We start from the raw sequence: 12,511 nt of genomic DNA, 5'->3' as shown, positions 1-12,511 counted from the left end.
TCGCTCACACTCTGGTCTCGAAAATTAAATCCGGCGGGGTCGCGAACCTCCGCTTACCGCCTCGTGGTTCCATCCCACGGTACCCAGACAGCGGAATGCGCACCTCCACAGCCCAGGTGCAGAGGGGAATTATAGAAGCGATGCACCGGATGTGTGCGTGGAAGTGACTGAAGTCAACTCACGACCGATTGGTTCTCCCGAGTGGACCTAAGCCTCCTTTCGCCTGCCACTGGCCACGGGGTTTGTCTATTTGAACAGTCCCCGCCCCCTTGAGAAGCCGGGTCCCGAAGCCTCACTTCTCCTTAATGACTATTGGCCGGTATTCCAGTCCATCTTCTTCTTACGCCCGTCGATTGGTCCTTAGGTCTGGGAGCCCGCCTTCCCTCCCGCCCTGTTTAGAGGACAGCGGGGAAGGCGGGTGGTGGGGTCGGGGGCCTGAAGCGGCGGTACCGGCGCCGGCGGCGGCAGCTGAGACCTTGGCCGAAGCCGCGTGGTGAGTCTGGGACCTGGCACCGACCCCTCCAAGTAGGCGGAATTTCCAGACCCACGGTCAGCCTGGTCCGTGGGGGGGACCCCGGGCAGTCGTCCGTCTGGGACGTGGGGTCCCCTCAGTACTGCCCCGACGGAGTTGGGCGCCGCCTAAGCCCTGGACCCGCACCCCCGGGGCAACGCCCACCTCCTCCCGAACCCGCAGGACCCCCCCGAACCCTTTAGCCTGCTGTGCGTCTCTGGCGCCACGAAGGCCGGCCCATCAGCTCCTGTATTGCTGGGGCGCCTTTGAGTCTCCTTGCCCATCAGTCACCCCTTCTTCAGAGCCCCCTACAAATTGTCCTCAAGGAGGACCAACGTCAGTGTCAGCCCCTTGCGGTCCACCGTGGAGGCCTCTCAAGGACCCATTCCCCGGAGGTGAGCTCGGTTCCATCCCAGCTTCCCCCGCCCCCACCTGACTTTTAACTTCAGTAAGCCCTCGCCAAGACCCTTCGGATTTAACTTCTAGTATTTTAATTGAATTCTCCCTGGAGCAGATGGCCTGTGGGCCTTAGACCTTATAAAGATATGCTGGTTCCTTCCTGAGACTGGAAATTCCTTGCTAGCCTCCCTCCCCCAGACAAGCGCACACACTGTGGTTTTCTCATCTGGAGTCCTTGGGTTTCCTCTTCCCTGAAGGCTGACACTTCCTTCTGCACTCTTCTCGGCACTGGAGTATTTAAAAGCTTTTCAGAACCAATTATTCCCTGTTTGTTTGTTTTTTTCTCTGCATTTCACAAATTCTTTGAAAAATAAGAAAATTTGATTTTCTAATATAATCCGGACATACCTAGGAAAGGTGCATATGTTACTGCCATAGCAGTCTGCCAGAGCGCTATCATGGCCACTTTATTGTGGTCGTCTGATTATTTGTATTTCCCCCTAGACTGTAAGCTTATTGAGGGAAGGGACAGGGCATAACTGAGAAGTGAATGAGTGATCTGAGAAAAGAATCTGTGTCTTTTAGAGCACATTCCAAGTCCTAATGTTCTATAGAACTGCTCTGTCCTATACAATAACCATCAGCCACATGTGGCTTAGAGCACTTGAAATGTGATTGGTCCAAGTTGAGATTGCCCTAAGTGTAAAATGCACACTAGATTTTGGAGACTCAGTACAAAAAAGAGAATAGAAAAATATATCAATAATTTTTATATTGATAACATGTTGAAATGATATTTGGGGTGTATTGGATTAAATAAAATGTATTAATTTTGCCTGTTACTTTTTACCTTTTTGATATGGCTACAAGGAAATTTAAAGTTATTTTTACATTTGTGGCTTGTTTTTCTATTGGGCAGTGCTGCTACAGAATAATAATCAATTTCCCTCTTTAAATTGAACTCCTGGAGTTCAGGAGGAAAAGGACAGTCTTAGGCATGCTTTATTTTCTCTCTACCTCCCCACCTCTAGTACCTGACTCTGTGCCATGTACATAGTAGTCATAATGATAATCATAGCTAACAGCTATTAAGAACTCACTGTGTGCCTGGCACTATTTTAAGCACTTTTTAACTGTTTAACTGTTTAGTGTGTTAACTCATTTAATCCTTACATCAATCCTATGAGTTAGGTGCTGTTATCCTCTTATTACAGTTTAGGAAACTGAGACATTTTAAGTATCTTTCCTCAAGGTATATAATTTTGGACTGGATTCACACCCAGGTAGTCTGGCAGCACAGCCCATAATTTGACCCTCTCTCCTATGCTGCCTCTTTTAAACATCAGTCATTGTTGAATGAATCAAGTCTCTCTGCATGTTTTTTAGTGAGGTATCCCAACCTTTTTAGGATCCCCAGCCTGATGTGGATGGGGTGAAGATCTGTGTTGAGGAGCTGGGGCCATAAATGAGTTCATCGCCGTGGTTTGTTATTCAGAATATTAAAGGAAGCTTCTCTCCGAAGAACCTCAGGGCAAGATGCTTGGAACCGGCCCTGCCGCCGCTGCCACAGCTACCACCGCATCCAGCAATGTGAGCGTCCTGCAGCAGTTTGCCAGCGGCCTGAAGAGCCGGAATGAGGAGACCAGGGCCAAAGCCGCCAAGGAGCTCCAGCACTATGTCACCATGGAGCTCCGAGAGGTTGGGATTGCTGTGGTTCGGGGCCGTTCGTCATGGAGTGTTGGGGTGACATATACCACCCCTGGTTTAGATGCCTCTTGACAGCTAAGTGAGGATTCGGAAAATGCAGAGATTCCATTTTAGAAAGGCACTGATTTCTCATGTCTGTAGAATGGGCAGGTTCCTTTGCAGTTACACATTTCTGTGGCATTTCCTATGTTGTGATATTTTAGGAGTCGGCTGCTTCTTTTCATTTTTTTTCTTTTTCATGCCACATTGCAGACCTTCCACTCTTTCTGCCTGATAACAGTGGTTGGGATGGGTTTGACGAGTTGGTTGTTTGGGGCTTGCTTGCTTTTTTTCCCCCTAATTTTTATTTATTTATTTATTTTTATTTTTGGCTGTGTTGTGTCTTCATTGCTGTGCGCAGGCTTTCTCTAGTTGCGTTGAGCGGGGGCTGCTCTTCCTTGGGCCGCGGGGGCTTCTCATTGCTGTGGCTTCTCTTGTTGCGGAGCTCGGGGTCTAGGCACGCAGGCTCAGTAGTTGTGGCTCGCAGGCTTAGTTGCTCTGTGGCATGTGGGATCTTCCCGGACCAGGGCTCGAACCCGTGTTCCCTGGATTGGCAGGCGGATTCTTAACCACTGTGCCACCAGGGAAGTCCTGGGGCTTTCTAAATAGAGACCAGACTTGAGGTCAGGGACAATGTCTTGTTTATTCTTATACCCTTGGTACTAGGTAGAATCTAGGACAGGACATGTCCTGCAGAGCAGTAGATACTCGATAAGTATTTGTTAAGTACACCGATGAATTGCTCTTCAGTTTAAAACTATAGAAATAGGCAGTAGCCATGTCATCTTTGGCTGGAACTGTACCTCCTGGCTGCCTCTCGGGTCCTAGTCTTTGGAAGCCACCCCACCACTAGGGAGACACTATAAACCGTTCTGAGCACATCTTGTTTTGTAGATGAGTCAAGAAGAGTCTACTCGCTTCTATGACCAGCTGAACCATCACATTTTTGAACTGGTTTCCAGCTCAGATGCCAATGAGAGGAAAGGTGGCATCTTGGCCATAGGTAAGGACAGAGTTTCTGGTGAGGTGAGAACTGGGAACAAAGGACTCTTCAGCTTTGTGTCCACTGCACCCTGGGTCTGCTTCTTACTGGGCACTTAGTTCCCATTTGTTTAATGAATTTTAAGGAGCCTTGTGGCTTTCAGTGTACTTATCCAGCTGTTAATTCTAGCAATAGTCCTGGGACATCGACAAAGCAGGTTTTTTCAGATATGGAATCTCAGAACTGTTAAGCGACTTTTCTAGAGCCAGTGTGCCTGAACTGAAACTAGAAGCCTGCTTTCTTTCCACTGCAAAAATGCAGTCTCTGGTTTCTCTGTAGAGCAAAGTTAGGCATAGTGGGGCTTACGAATAGAAAAGTAGAGTTGGGGTGCAGTGAATGAAAGGCAGGTAATTTTCAACCTCCAAGGACTGGTCTTCCATCCTGTGAACTATTATTCAGACCCAGTTTGTTTTCCTTTTCTTCTTGGGAAAACAAATTATGTATACTAAAATGAGGTTATTTTGCTTTATATAAGTAGTTCTGGCACAAATATGAAATCTCTTGGTTAAGATGAAAATTATTTGCATCCTTACTGTCTGGAAATTGCAGTCTGCACTTAAAGTAAAAGGAGGGGGTCACTGGCTAGCTTTCCTCTGAAGGCAGCATATACTTTCCTGGACAGCGTGTGCCTTTCCTCACCTTCTGCTTTCCTCTCTTTTCCAGCCAGCCTCATAGGAGTGGAAGGTGGGAATGCCACCCGAATCGGAAGATTTGCTAACTACCTTCGGAACCTCCTCCCCTCCAATGACCCAGTTGTCATGGAAATGGCATCTAAGGCCATCGGTCGCCTCGCCATGGCAGGGGACACTTTTACCGCCGAGTATGTGGAGTTTGAGGTGAAGCGAGCCTTGGAATGGCTGGGTGCTGACCGCAACGAGGGCCGGAGACATGCGGCTGTGAGTGCGTGGCGAGTGGTGGCTCCATGTCGGGGTCCTTCACACGATGTGCTCAGGTCCCTGAAAGGCAAAGAATGAGAGGGGACGCTCCAGGCAAAGGCACTGGGCTTCTTGGTGGCCTTCGGTTCTGTCCTGAATCCCTTTCTCTCTTCACCCTGAGCTCCGTACCTGAAGAGGAGGCTTAACGTTCTCTTTTGTTGCTTGAGAGGCAGCCCTATGTGCAGTGCTTATCCTGACCTCCAGTTTTCCAGAATCAAAAATGCCTCCCAGGCAGAAGGCACCCCCTCAGCAGTAGGCAAGAGAAGAAGCCACAAGCCAAGAGGCTTACAAAGCCCCAGACAACCGCGCTATCTGTAGGATCCCTCTGTCAAGGTCTCTCCATATCCTGTGGTAAAATGGGAGTACTGGGCTGAAGAGAGGAGCTGGGGAGGGTCTCACTCCCCGTGCTGGGAGAGTTGGCCTGCCTTCTCCCAGGCCTTTCCTGTGTATTTTTTAGTCATTTATTGATCAGTCGGTACGTGGTCCAGACTTCCTCTTTACCGTTGGCTATTCTTCAATTGAGGAAGTGGTGGCTTCTTACCCTCTTCTTCTAGACACACATACTCATTGCTTTCTGAGGCTCATCCCTGAAAGAGGCTGGTTTGACGGGCTAGGAATCCAGGCTGTGAGATGGGGGAGAGTCTGTCCTTAAGAGAGAGAATCTAGGAATGAATGTGATGGGGATCAGAAGCTTCAGTTGGATCCCTTCCCGTCGGTTCGCTCTTTCGGGGACAGCACCACAAGGAGGGAGGCTGCCTGGGTGAGGGGCCCACCCTGCTGCTACTTCCTCACTGTAACCTGGGGCAGCCTCCGAACCTTCAGCTTTTCCAGGCTCAGATGAAAATAATAGCAAGATTCAATACTAAACAGGATTATTCATTCATTCAATACAATGTTTATTGAATGCCTGCTGTATTTCGGGCGCATTCTAGGCTGTCAGTAGAGCAGTGTACAAAGCATTAAACACGCCTGCCCCTTCAGAACGTGTGTCCTAACGTTACAAGCATTCTGCTTCTAAACGCCCTAGGATAATGAACACTGAGATGTTTGATCAATTTCACTCTCCTTCCTAGGTCCCCAGAATTGCTGAGCTGGAAGAGTGGGCAAGTGTGCTCTTTTGCTAGTGTATGTAGGCTCTAGGATGACAGGAGGCTGTGTTCCTGAGACAACAAGACTCTGACCCAGGTGAAAGTTCTCTGTGCCTTTTCTCCCAGGTCCTGGTTCTTCGTGAGCTGGCCGTCAGCGTCCCCACCTTCTTCTTCCAGCAAGTGCAGCCCTTCTTTGACAATATTTTTGTGGCCGTGTGGGACCCCAAACAGGCCATCCGTGAGGGAGCTGTTGCTGCGCTTCGTGCCTGTCTGATCCTCACCACCCAGCGGGAGCCGAAGGAGATGCAGAAGCCACAGTGGTACAGGGTGAGGAGATGGTTCCATTCTAACCTCTAGCAAAGCACATTTGCGTAGAGTATCATCAGACCTACAGGGCAGCAGCAGACCCCTTGCCAAAGAGCAAGTATCCTGTCTGCTTTGGTCTCCCATGGTTTTTTAAGCTCAGTATGAATCAGTAGTTATTTTATTGTTTTTCACGAAAGCAAAGATTTATCGATAGCCACACCATTGCTTTATGTACCACTAAGAGTGAGACTATAGTGCCAGTTAAACTCACTGCCTTCTTATCAACAATTATAGGACATCTTTTTTCAGAGGTGTTAAAATATAGAAATATGGGTGTCTCTGGAGAGATGCCGGTGTTCCTGTAGTATTGAGAGTCCTGTGCTGACTGCCGCTGCCAAGTGAACCTGCTAAGGACCCTTGTCCTACAAAAAGAGCCCTGAACATGGGAACCTGGGATTGGAGACCTGGGTTCTCGTCTTGGCCGCTCTGTGACCTTGGACAAGTCACTTAGCTTCTTTGAGCCTCTTGTTTTTTCTCTATTAAATGGGGGCGGTAGTGGTGTCTCCCTCGTGGTATTGTTGTGAGAGTTGAAGCTAAATGAAACGAGAGAGCTCAGTGAGTTGGGATTGTTGGTGACACTGGCACGAGGCCCTTAGCTGGCATGGTAACCTCAGAACCCCCCATATAGATGGGTGGGGCTGCTTTTCTAACTCTGGACGTTGGGTAGTTTAGGCATTCTGTATCTCTCCGTAGCACACGTTTGAGGAAGCAGAGAAAGGGTTTGATGAGACCTTGGCCAAGGAGAAGGGCATGAATCGCGATGATCGGATCCACGGAGCCTTACTGATCCTCAACGAGCTGGTTCGCATCAGCAGCATGGAGGGAGAGGTGAGAAGCACGTCTGAGGGTGTCCAGTCTTCTCACGTGCCATTCTGGGAGTGAGACGAGGCGAGATCCCTGTCCTCAAAGAGCTGACGTTTTGTGGGGGGAACAGGCAATAGACAAATAAATAGGAACATTTCAGGTAGCAGCAAGTTCTGCGAGGAAATGGGGTGGTGGGTGACCCCATTTCGGGGTATGCAGTGACTCCCTCCGGGCGGTTGGTGCCGTTTGAGCTGAGACCGCCTGACATGGAGGAGCCAGCCTTGCAGCGGGCAGGGAGGGGGTGCTCCAGGCAGAGACTTTGAGGTGTAAGAGCGTTAGATGAGTTCAGGCGAGAAGGGAAGTGTGGCTGGTACACCGTGAGCAAGGGAGAGGGCGGGAGGGGCCGCACCGGGGGCCTCACAGCTCGTGGCCCCTACTGGCTCCCGTTCTCCTCACAGGACTGTGTCCACAGGATGACGTGATGGCATCCATCTTTAACAGTCATTGGCTACTTGTGGGGAAGAGCTTGTGGAGAGGAGAGACAGGAAGGGAAGCAGGGAGGTGAGTTAGGAGGTGTGCTGGCTCAAAGATGGGTTTAAAAGTGCAAGGACTGTATTAGGGAAATAAGCTTTGAGAGAAAAGGGTCAGGGAGCTGGGAGAGGCTGGGAGAACCATCAGGCCTCAGTGCGGATCTGACCCTGAGAGAACAAGAACGGGAGGAAAAGTTGGGTGGAAGCACCCTAGTCTGCTGTGCGGAGCCATCACAGGGTCCTCAGGCCAGAGCTGGCCGTCAAGAGGAGGCCCACCATAGCCTTCCTACGGTGTTCATCATCGGCTAGAAGCAGCTCATGGAAAGTGTGGCCTTGGCACAGACATGGCCATGGATTTCAGAGTAGCGGCTGGGGCCCTGGGTCGGTTACACTCCTGGTAGCTGGAGGTCCTATTCTCACGGCTGCCCCAGGAGGCGATTGCAGTTACCTGGGCGAGCAGTGGTGGTGGCTTCGACTGGCACTGGTAGTGTAGACACAAAAGTAGATTCAGGGTCAGTCCACTGACACCAGATTCAGGGTATATCTGGGAGGTAGAGCCCCACCTGTGAGTCTTCCCGTGGGGAGCTGGTTGGTATGGACTTTCCCCCAGGGCTCCCTGCTTTCGTAGACCCAGCGATCATTTGGTGATGGCTGTGCCCTAGATGTGGGAGCAGCGTGTGCTGCAGTATGTGTCGAAGCACAGCGAGTCTGCCTTTGGATCCCCGCTCCTCTATACTGTGTGACTTGGGTAAATTACTTTCCCTCCTTATTTTCCTCAATTTTAATGGGGATCTTATCCACCTCATTGGGCTTCTGTGAGGTTTCTAAATATGTGTGAGGTGCTTAGCACAACACCTGATACCTAGTGGGCATTCCGTAAATGGTCACCCTCAGAGTTTTCCCCACCCAAGTATAATGTGGTACTTTCCACTGTACCCCACACAGCTCTGGGATCTTTGTTTTCTTCCAGTAAAACAGGGCAATATCACCTAACTGATAGGTTTAAATGAAATAGTACTTGTGATGGTGCTTTGTAAATTATAAAGAACTATCCAAATGTAAGGTGTTACAATTTCATAACTTTTTCATTCATTCAACAAATACTAATTGAGCACCTACTATGGGCCAGCTATACTGTGTCCTAAGAGCTAGAAGAATAAGGCAGCAGTGAATTAAACAGTACATTCTAGCAAGGGGAGGCAGACAATACATAAATAAGTAAAAATACATAGTGTAGCATGTGGTGATAAATTCTGTGGAGAAAAGTAGGGCAGGGAAAAGGAATAGGGGATACTAGCATGGATCAAGGATTACTTTTTAAAATATGATGATGTTTGGGCACAGCCATGAAGGAAGTAGGAAAAAAGCCATACAAACATCTGGGGATGAGCTTTCTTCCAGACCGCTGGTCCTGGAAGCACGAGGCCCCGTGTCAGGAGCGTGCTGCTTTATGAAGGGAGCAAGATTGCTGCTGTGACTGAGCTGAGTGAGAGGAGCCGGGAGATGGGGTTGGGGGAATACCTGGGGCAGGGAGGGGGCTCGTCACCTAGGGTCTCAGATGCCCCTCTACAGACTGTGTTGGGAATGGATTACGGGAGGGGCCAGGGCTGAGGCCAGGAGTCTAGTCAGGGGGGAACTGCAGCATCTCAGCAGTAGTGGGAGCTGTCGGGGTACAAGGCAGGGCTGGATTCTGAATTTGGGGTTTGGAGGTCGATAGGAGAGAAAGAAGGGTCAAGGTTTGGGGCCTGAGCATCTAGAAGGGTAGAGTTGCCATCTACTGAGATGGGAGGGACAGGTCTGGGGTAGAAGGTCAGGAGTTTGCTTTTGAACGTGTTAAGTTTAAGATGCGTGTTGGGCATCTGAGCAGAGTTATTGAGTAGCTCTGGGGAGAGATCTGAGCAAGAGAGAGATTGGGGAGGTCACTGGCATTTAGATGTTATTTCCAGTCATGAGACTGGATGAGGACCCCTGGGGAACTAGGATAGTTGGAGGAGAGATGGGGGCTGAGAACCTGAGGTCGGGAGATGAGGAAGAACCAAGGGAGACCAAGAAGGAGCAGCAGCAGGGGTCGGGGTGGGGCGCCAGCAAAGCTCAGGGTCCAAGGGAGCCAAGGGAAGAAGGGGTTTCAAGGAGAAGGAAACACTAAGTTGGATCAGGTGCTGCAGACCATTCGATTTAGCAGCCTAAGAGAACTGGTGACCTTGACAAGACTAGTGGATAAGATTTTCTGAAAAATGAAAATATCTGTGGAAAGAGTTAGAAGTTTGGAAATTAATTGGTTTATATCTTTCTCAATTTGGAAAGCTGGAGAATGAGTTATTAAGCAGCCCTTTGAATAGGTAGGAGATGGGGGTTCTCAGCCAGTCAGTGTACTCCATGCCTCGTATGGAATCCCTAGGACTCTGAGAAAATTAACTTGCCTGAGTTGTCTCTGCCTGGGTTTCTGGTGAGAAGGGGGAGAGCAGAACGTCTCAGCAGGATGCTGGCTTGGGGCTGCCCCTCACCCTCGCAGGAGGCTCCGTTGCTAGATCCTAGGTGTGTTGTCACAGCCATCGCAAGTCAGCATTCCCAAACCAAGGGTGGGGTAGGGGGTTCTTGGGGGCCAGACCCCTGCTGCTTCTTCATTGTTCAGTAGGTGGTGCTCTTCTGCCTGAATTAGAACAGATTCAGGCCCCCTGCAAGGTTCTGGGGAAATCGAATCCCAGAGATGAAGAGTGGCCGCCACCCACTGTGAGAAGAGTTGCATTTCAGGGTTGGGCGGGTGTTGTCGGCAGACTCCCCGGTGCCTAGGCAAATGCCGCTTGTAAGTAAAGGTGACTCTTCCCCCATGTATATAGCGCCTGAGAGAAGAAATGGAAGAAATCACACAGCAGCAGTTGGTACATGACAAGTACTGCAAGGATCTCATGGGCTTCGGAACGAAACCTCGTCACATCACCCCCTTCACCAGTTTCCAGGCCATGCAGCCCCAGCAGTCAAACGCCTTGGTGGGACTGCTGGGGTACAGCTCTCACCAAGGCCTCATGGGCTTCGGGGCTTCCCCCAGCCCAGCGAAGTCCACCCTGGTGGAGAGTCGCTGCTGCAGAGACTTGATGGAGGAGAAATTTGATCAGGTCAGTGGCAGGAGGTCCGCTCCCTCTTCTCCCAAGCTCCACGCCTCCCTTTCCTTTGCCAACCCTGTGTCCTTCCTGTCTCAGGTGTGCCAGTGGGTGCTAAAGTGCAGGAATAGCAAGAACTCGCTGATCCAAATGACAATCCTGAATTTGTTGCCCCGCTTGGCTGCCTTCCGACCTTCTGCCTTCACAGGTGAGGATGTCCGTGGACGTGTCATGTCATTACCCATTCAAGGGTAATTAAACAGAGAAGACGAGATGCCAGAAAGTTATGTCTGCTTCTCATTTGAAGCAGTGCCTGCTGAGGGGCTAGTCTCTGGTCTCTTGCCTCTATCCAGCTTCAGTGGCATCTAGTTCAGGTTTTCTGTAAATGTCTGAGGCAGCAAACGCAGGAACAATGCGAACGTGCAGGCAGAGAGGCACTTCTAGAGCCAGGCAAGTTCTCGTGTGTGGAAGCCAACACATTCATGAATGGACTTCTGAGAGACCACAGGAAGGGCAGTTTCGGTTTCAGTGGTGTGCAGCATCCAGTCTGTGGGGTAGGGAGGATCCAGGGACAGTCCTGTGTCTGCTCCTGAGGTGGGCACCGGGCTGCGCCCCCCTCACAAGGAGGAAGGACTGGATGCTTCAGAGGCTGGTTTCACGGGTAATAGACTGGGTTCCCGAATTCCTGAATTCTTCTTGCCCTGTTCCCACTGGGCGGTGTGAATTCCTGGCTCCTGAAGCTGGCCCAGCTCAGACACTGGCTTCTCCCTGAGGCCTTGCTGGGTCACTCTAGCTTGAAACGTGCTTTTCCTCTTCTGTTACAACCCCCAGCTGTGGAAAGGCTTTGGCGTCATCAGACCTGGGGTGAATCTTGCCTCTGTTCTTAACTGTGAGGTTTGGGGCAGGTTATTTGACCTTCCTGGGCCTCCACTTCCTGACTTGTCAAATTAGAATGACAGTCCTTGCCTCACGAGATGAGCTGCTTTAATGTCTAAGCACCTCTCTAAGTGCCTGACACAGAGTAAGGTCCAAGAAATAGAAACTGTTATTGTTGCTGCTTCCCCTAGCTATTTCAAAGCCATTTTAGAAACAAGATAAAGGTAAAAAGTATAATAATACTCCAGTTGCCTGTTCATACTTAGTATCCTTGTCTCACCTCCCTCCTTGCTGCGTGTAGAGACCCCGGACCTACATCTCTTTCCTCTTCACTATGGTGCGTGCTTAATAAGCGTTCAGGACCCAGTGAGAGGCAGGATGGGAAATGAAAGGCCACCCTGACCCTCAGCAGATGCCGTTCCCTAGCACAGACTCATTTCACACCACCCAGCTCAGATGAAAGCAGAGAAATACAGCCGGTGAGGTGTAAAATGTGCTGGTTGTGAGAATAGATGTTAAGAGAGGATGAGGCAATTAGCCACATAAAATCACTGAACCAGAGAGAAAGGATATAATGAGAATCACCCATATTTTTTCAGTCTTCCATTCTTCTCACCTACCCAGCAGCTTTTCTCTTTTTTAATGAACAGACATGCCCCTATTCAGTAGCGCTTTAAATGATCTTGGTTTGAAAGTCTGTGGCTCAAAAGAGAATAATAACTAGAGGCCAAATTTGATCAAAGTCTAGCATGCTCTAGAAGCGGTTACCTCAGTAAGTTCAAAGGACGGCCTATTAGCAGCAGGATAACAGGGGCTCAGAGGGGCCCCTCGGCTTGTTCTTCTGATGTAAGTTTTTGTTGTTTTATTAAATAATATACTAAAATATGTTCTGGAAATTCAGCCTGGGCAGCCTCCATAAGTACAGTCTCATTGGGAAAGCGCCACTTTTTTAAAGTTTGCAGTTCGGAAGTCATTGCTTGCACTTCCTGATGATGCAAGCTTTGGGAATATCAAAAATACTCCCCCTAGGATTGGGCTGGAATCTCAAGCAATGTCAGATTCCTAATCTCTTGGGGTGCTAAGTCTGGAAAAGGAAATTATCTTCTATTTAAGCTC

General features: G+C 49.7%; 1 protein-coding gene across 1 annotated transcript in view; it reads left to right on the top strand.

Moving 5' to 3' along the window:
- The first annotated feature begins 411 nt into the window (after window positions 1-411).
- MTOR (mechanistic target of rapamycin kinase) overlaps window positions 412-12,511 on the top strand; it is a 118,092-nt gene continuing 105,992 nt past the window's right edge. The window contains exons 1-8 of the mRNA XM_007463185.1: window positions 412-493; window positions 2,433-2,608; window positions 3,551-3,659; window positions 4,362-4,594; window positions 5,848-6,048; window positions 6,781-6,915; window positions 10,259-10,534; window positions 10,619-10,727. Coding sequence (XP_007463247.1) covers window positions 2,447-2,608; window positions 3,551-3,659; window positions 4,362-4,594; window positions 5,848-6,048; window positions 6,781-6,915; window positions 10,259-10,534; window positions 10,619-10,727 — 1,225 coding nt within the window. The 5' untranslated portion in view covers window positions 412-493; window positions 2,433-2,446. The remainder of the gene's footprint in view (window positions 494-2,432; window positions 2,609-3,550; window positions 3,660-4,361; window positions 4,595-5,847; window positions 6,049-6,780; window positions 6,916-10,258; window positions 10,535-10,618; window positions 10,728-12,511) is intronic.

This window comes from Lipotes vexillifer, unplaced genomic scaffold (assembly GCF_000442215.2).
Source record: "Lipotes vexillifer unplaced genomic scaffold, Lipotes_vexillifer_v1.1 scaffold109, whole genome shotgun sequence".
Taxonomy (NCBI): Eukaryota; Metazoa; Chordata; class Mammalia; order Artiodactyla; family Lipotidae; genus Lipotes; species Lipotes vexillifer.
The sequence above is the reverse complement of the archived record's forward strand: the minus strand, read 5'-3'. Positions and strand labels throughout refer to the sequence as shown.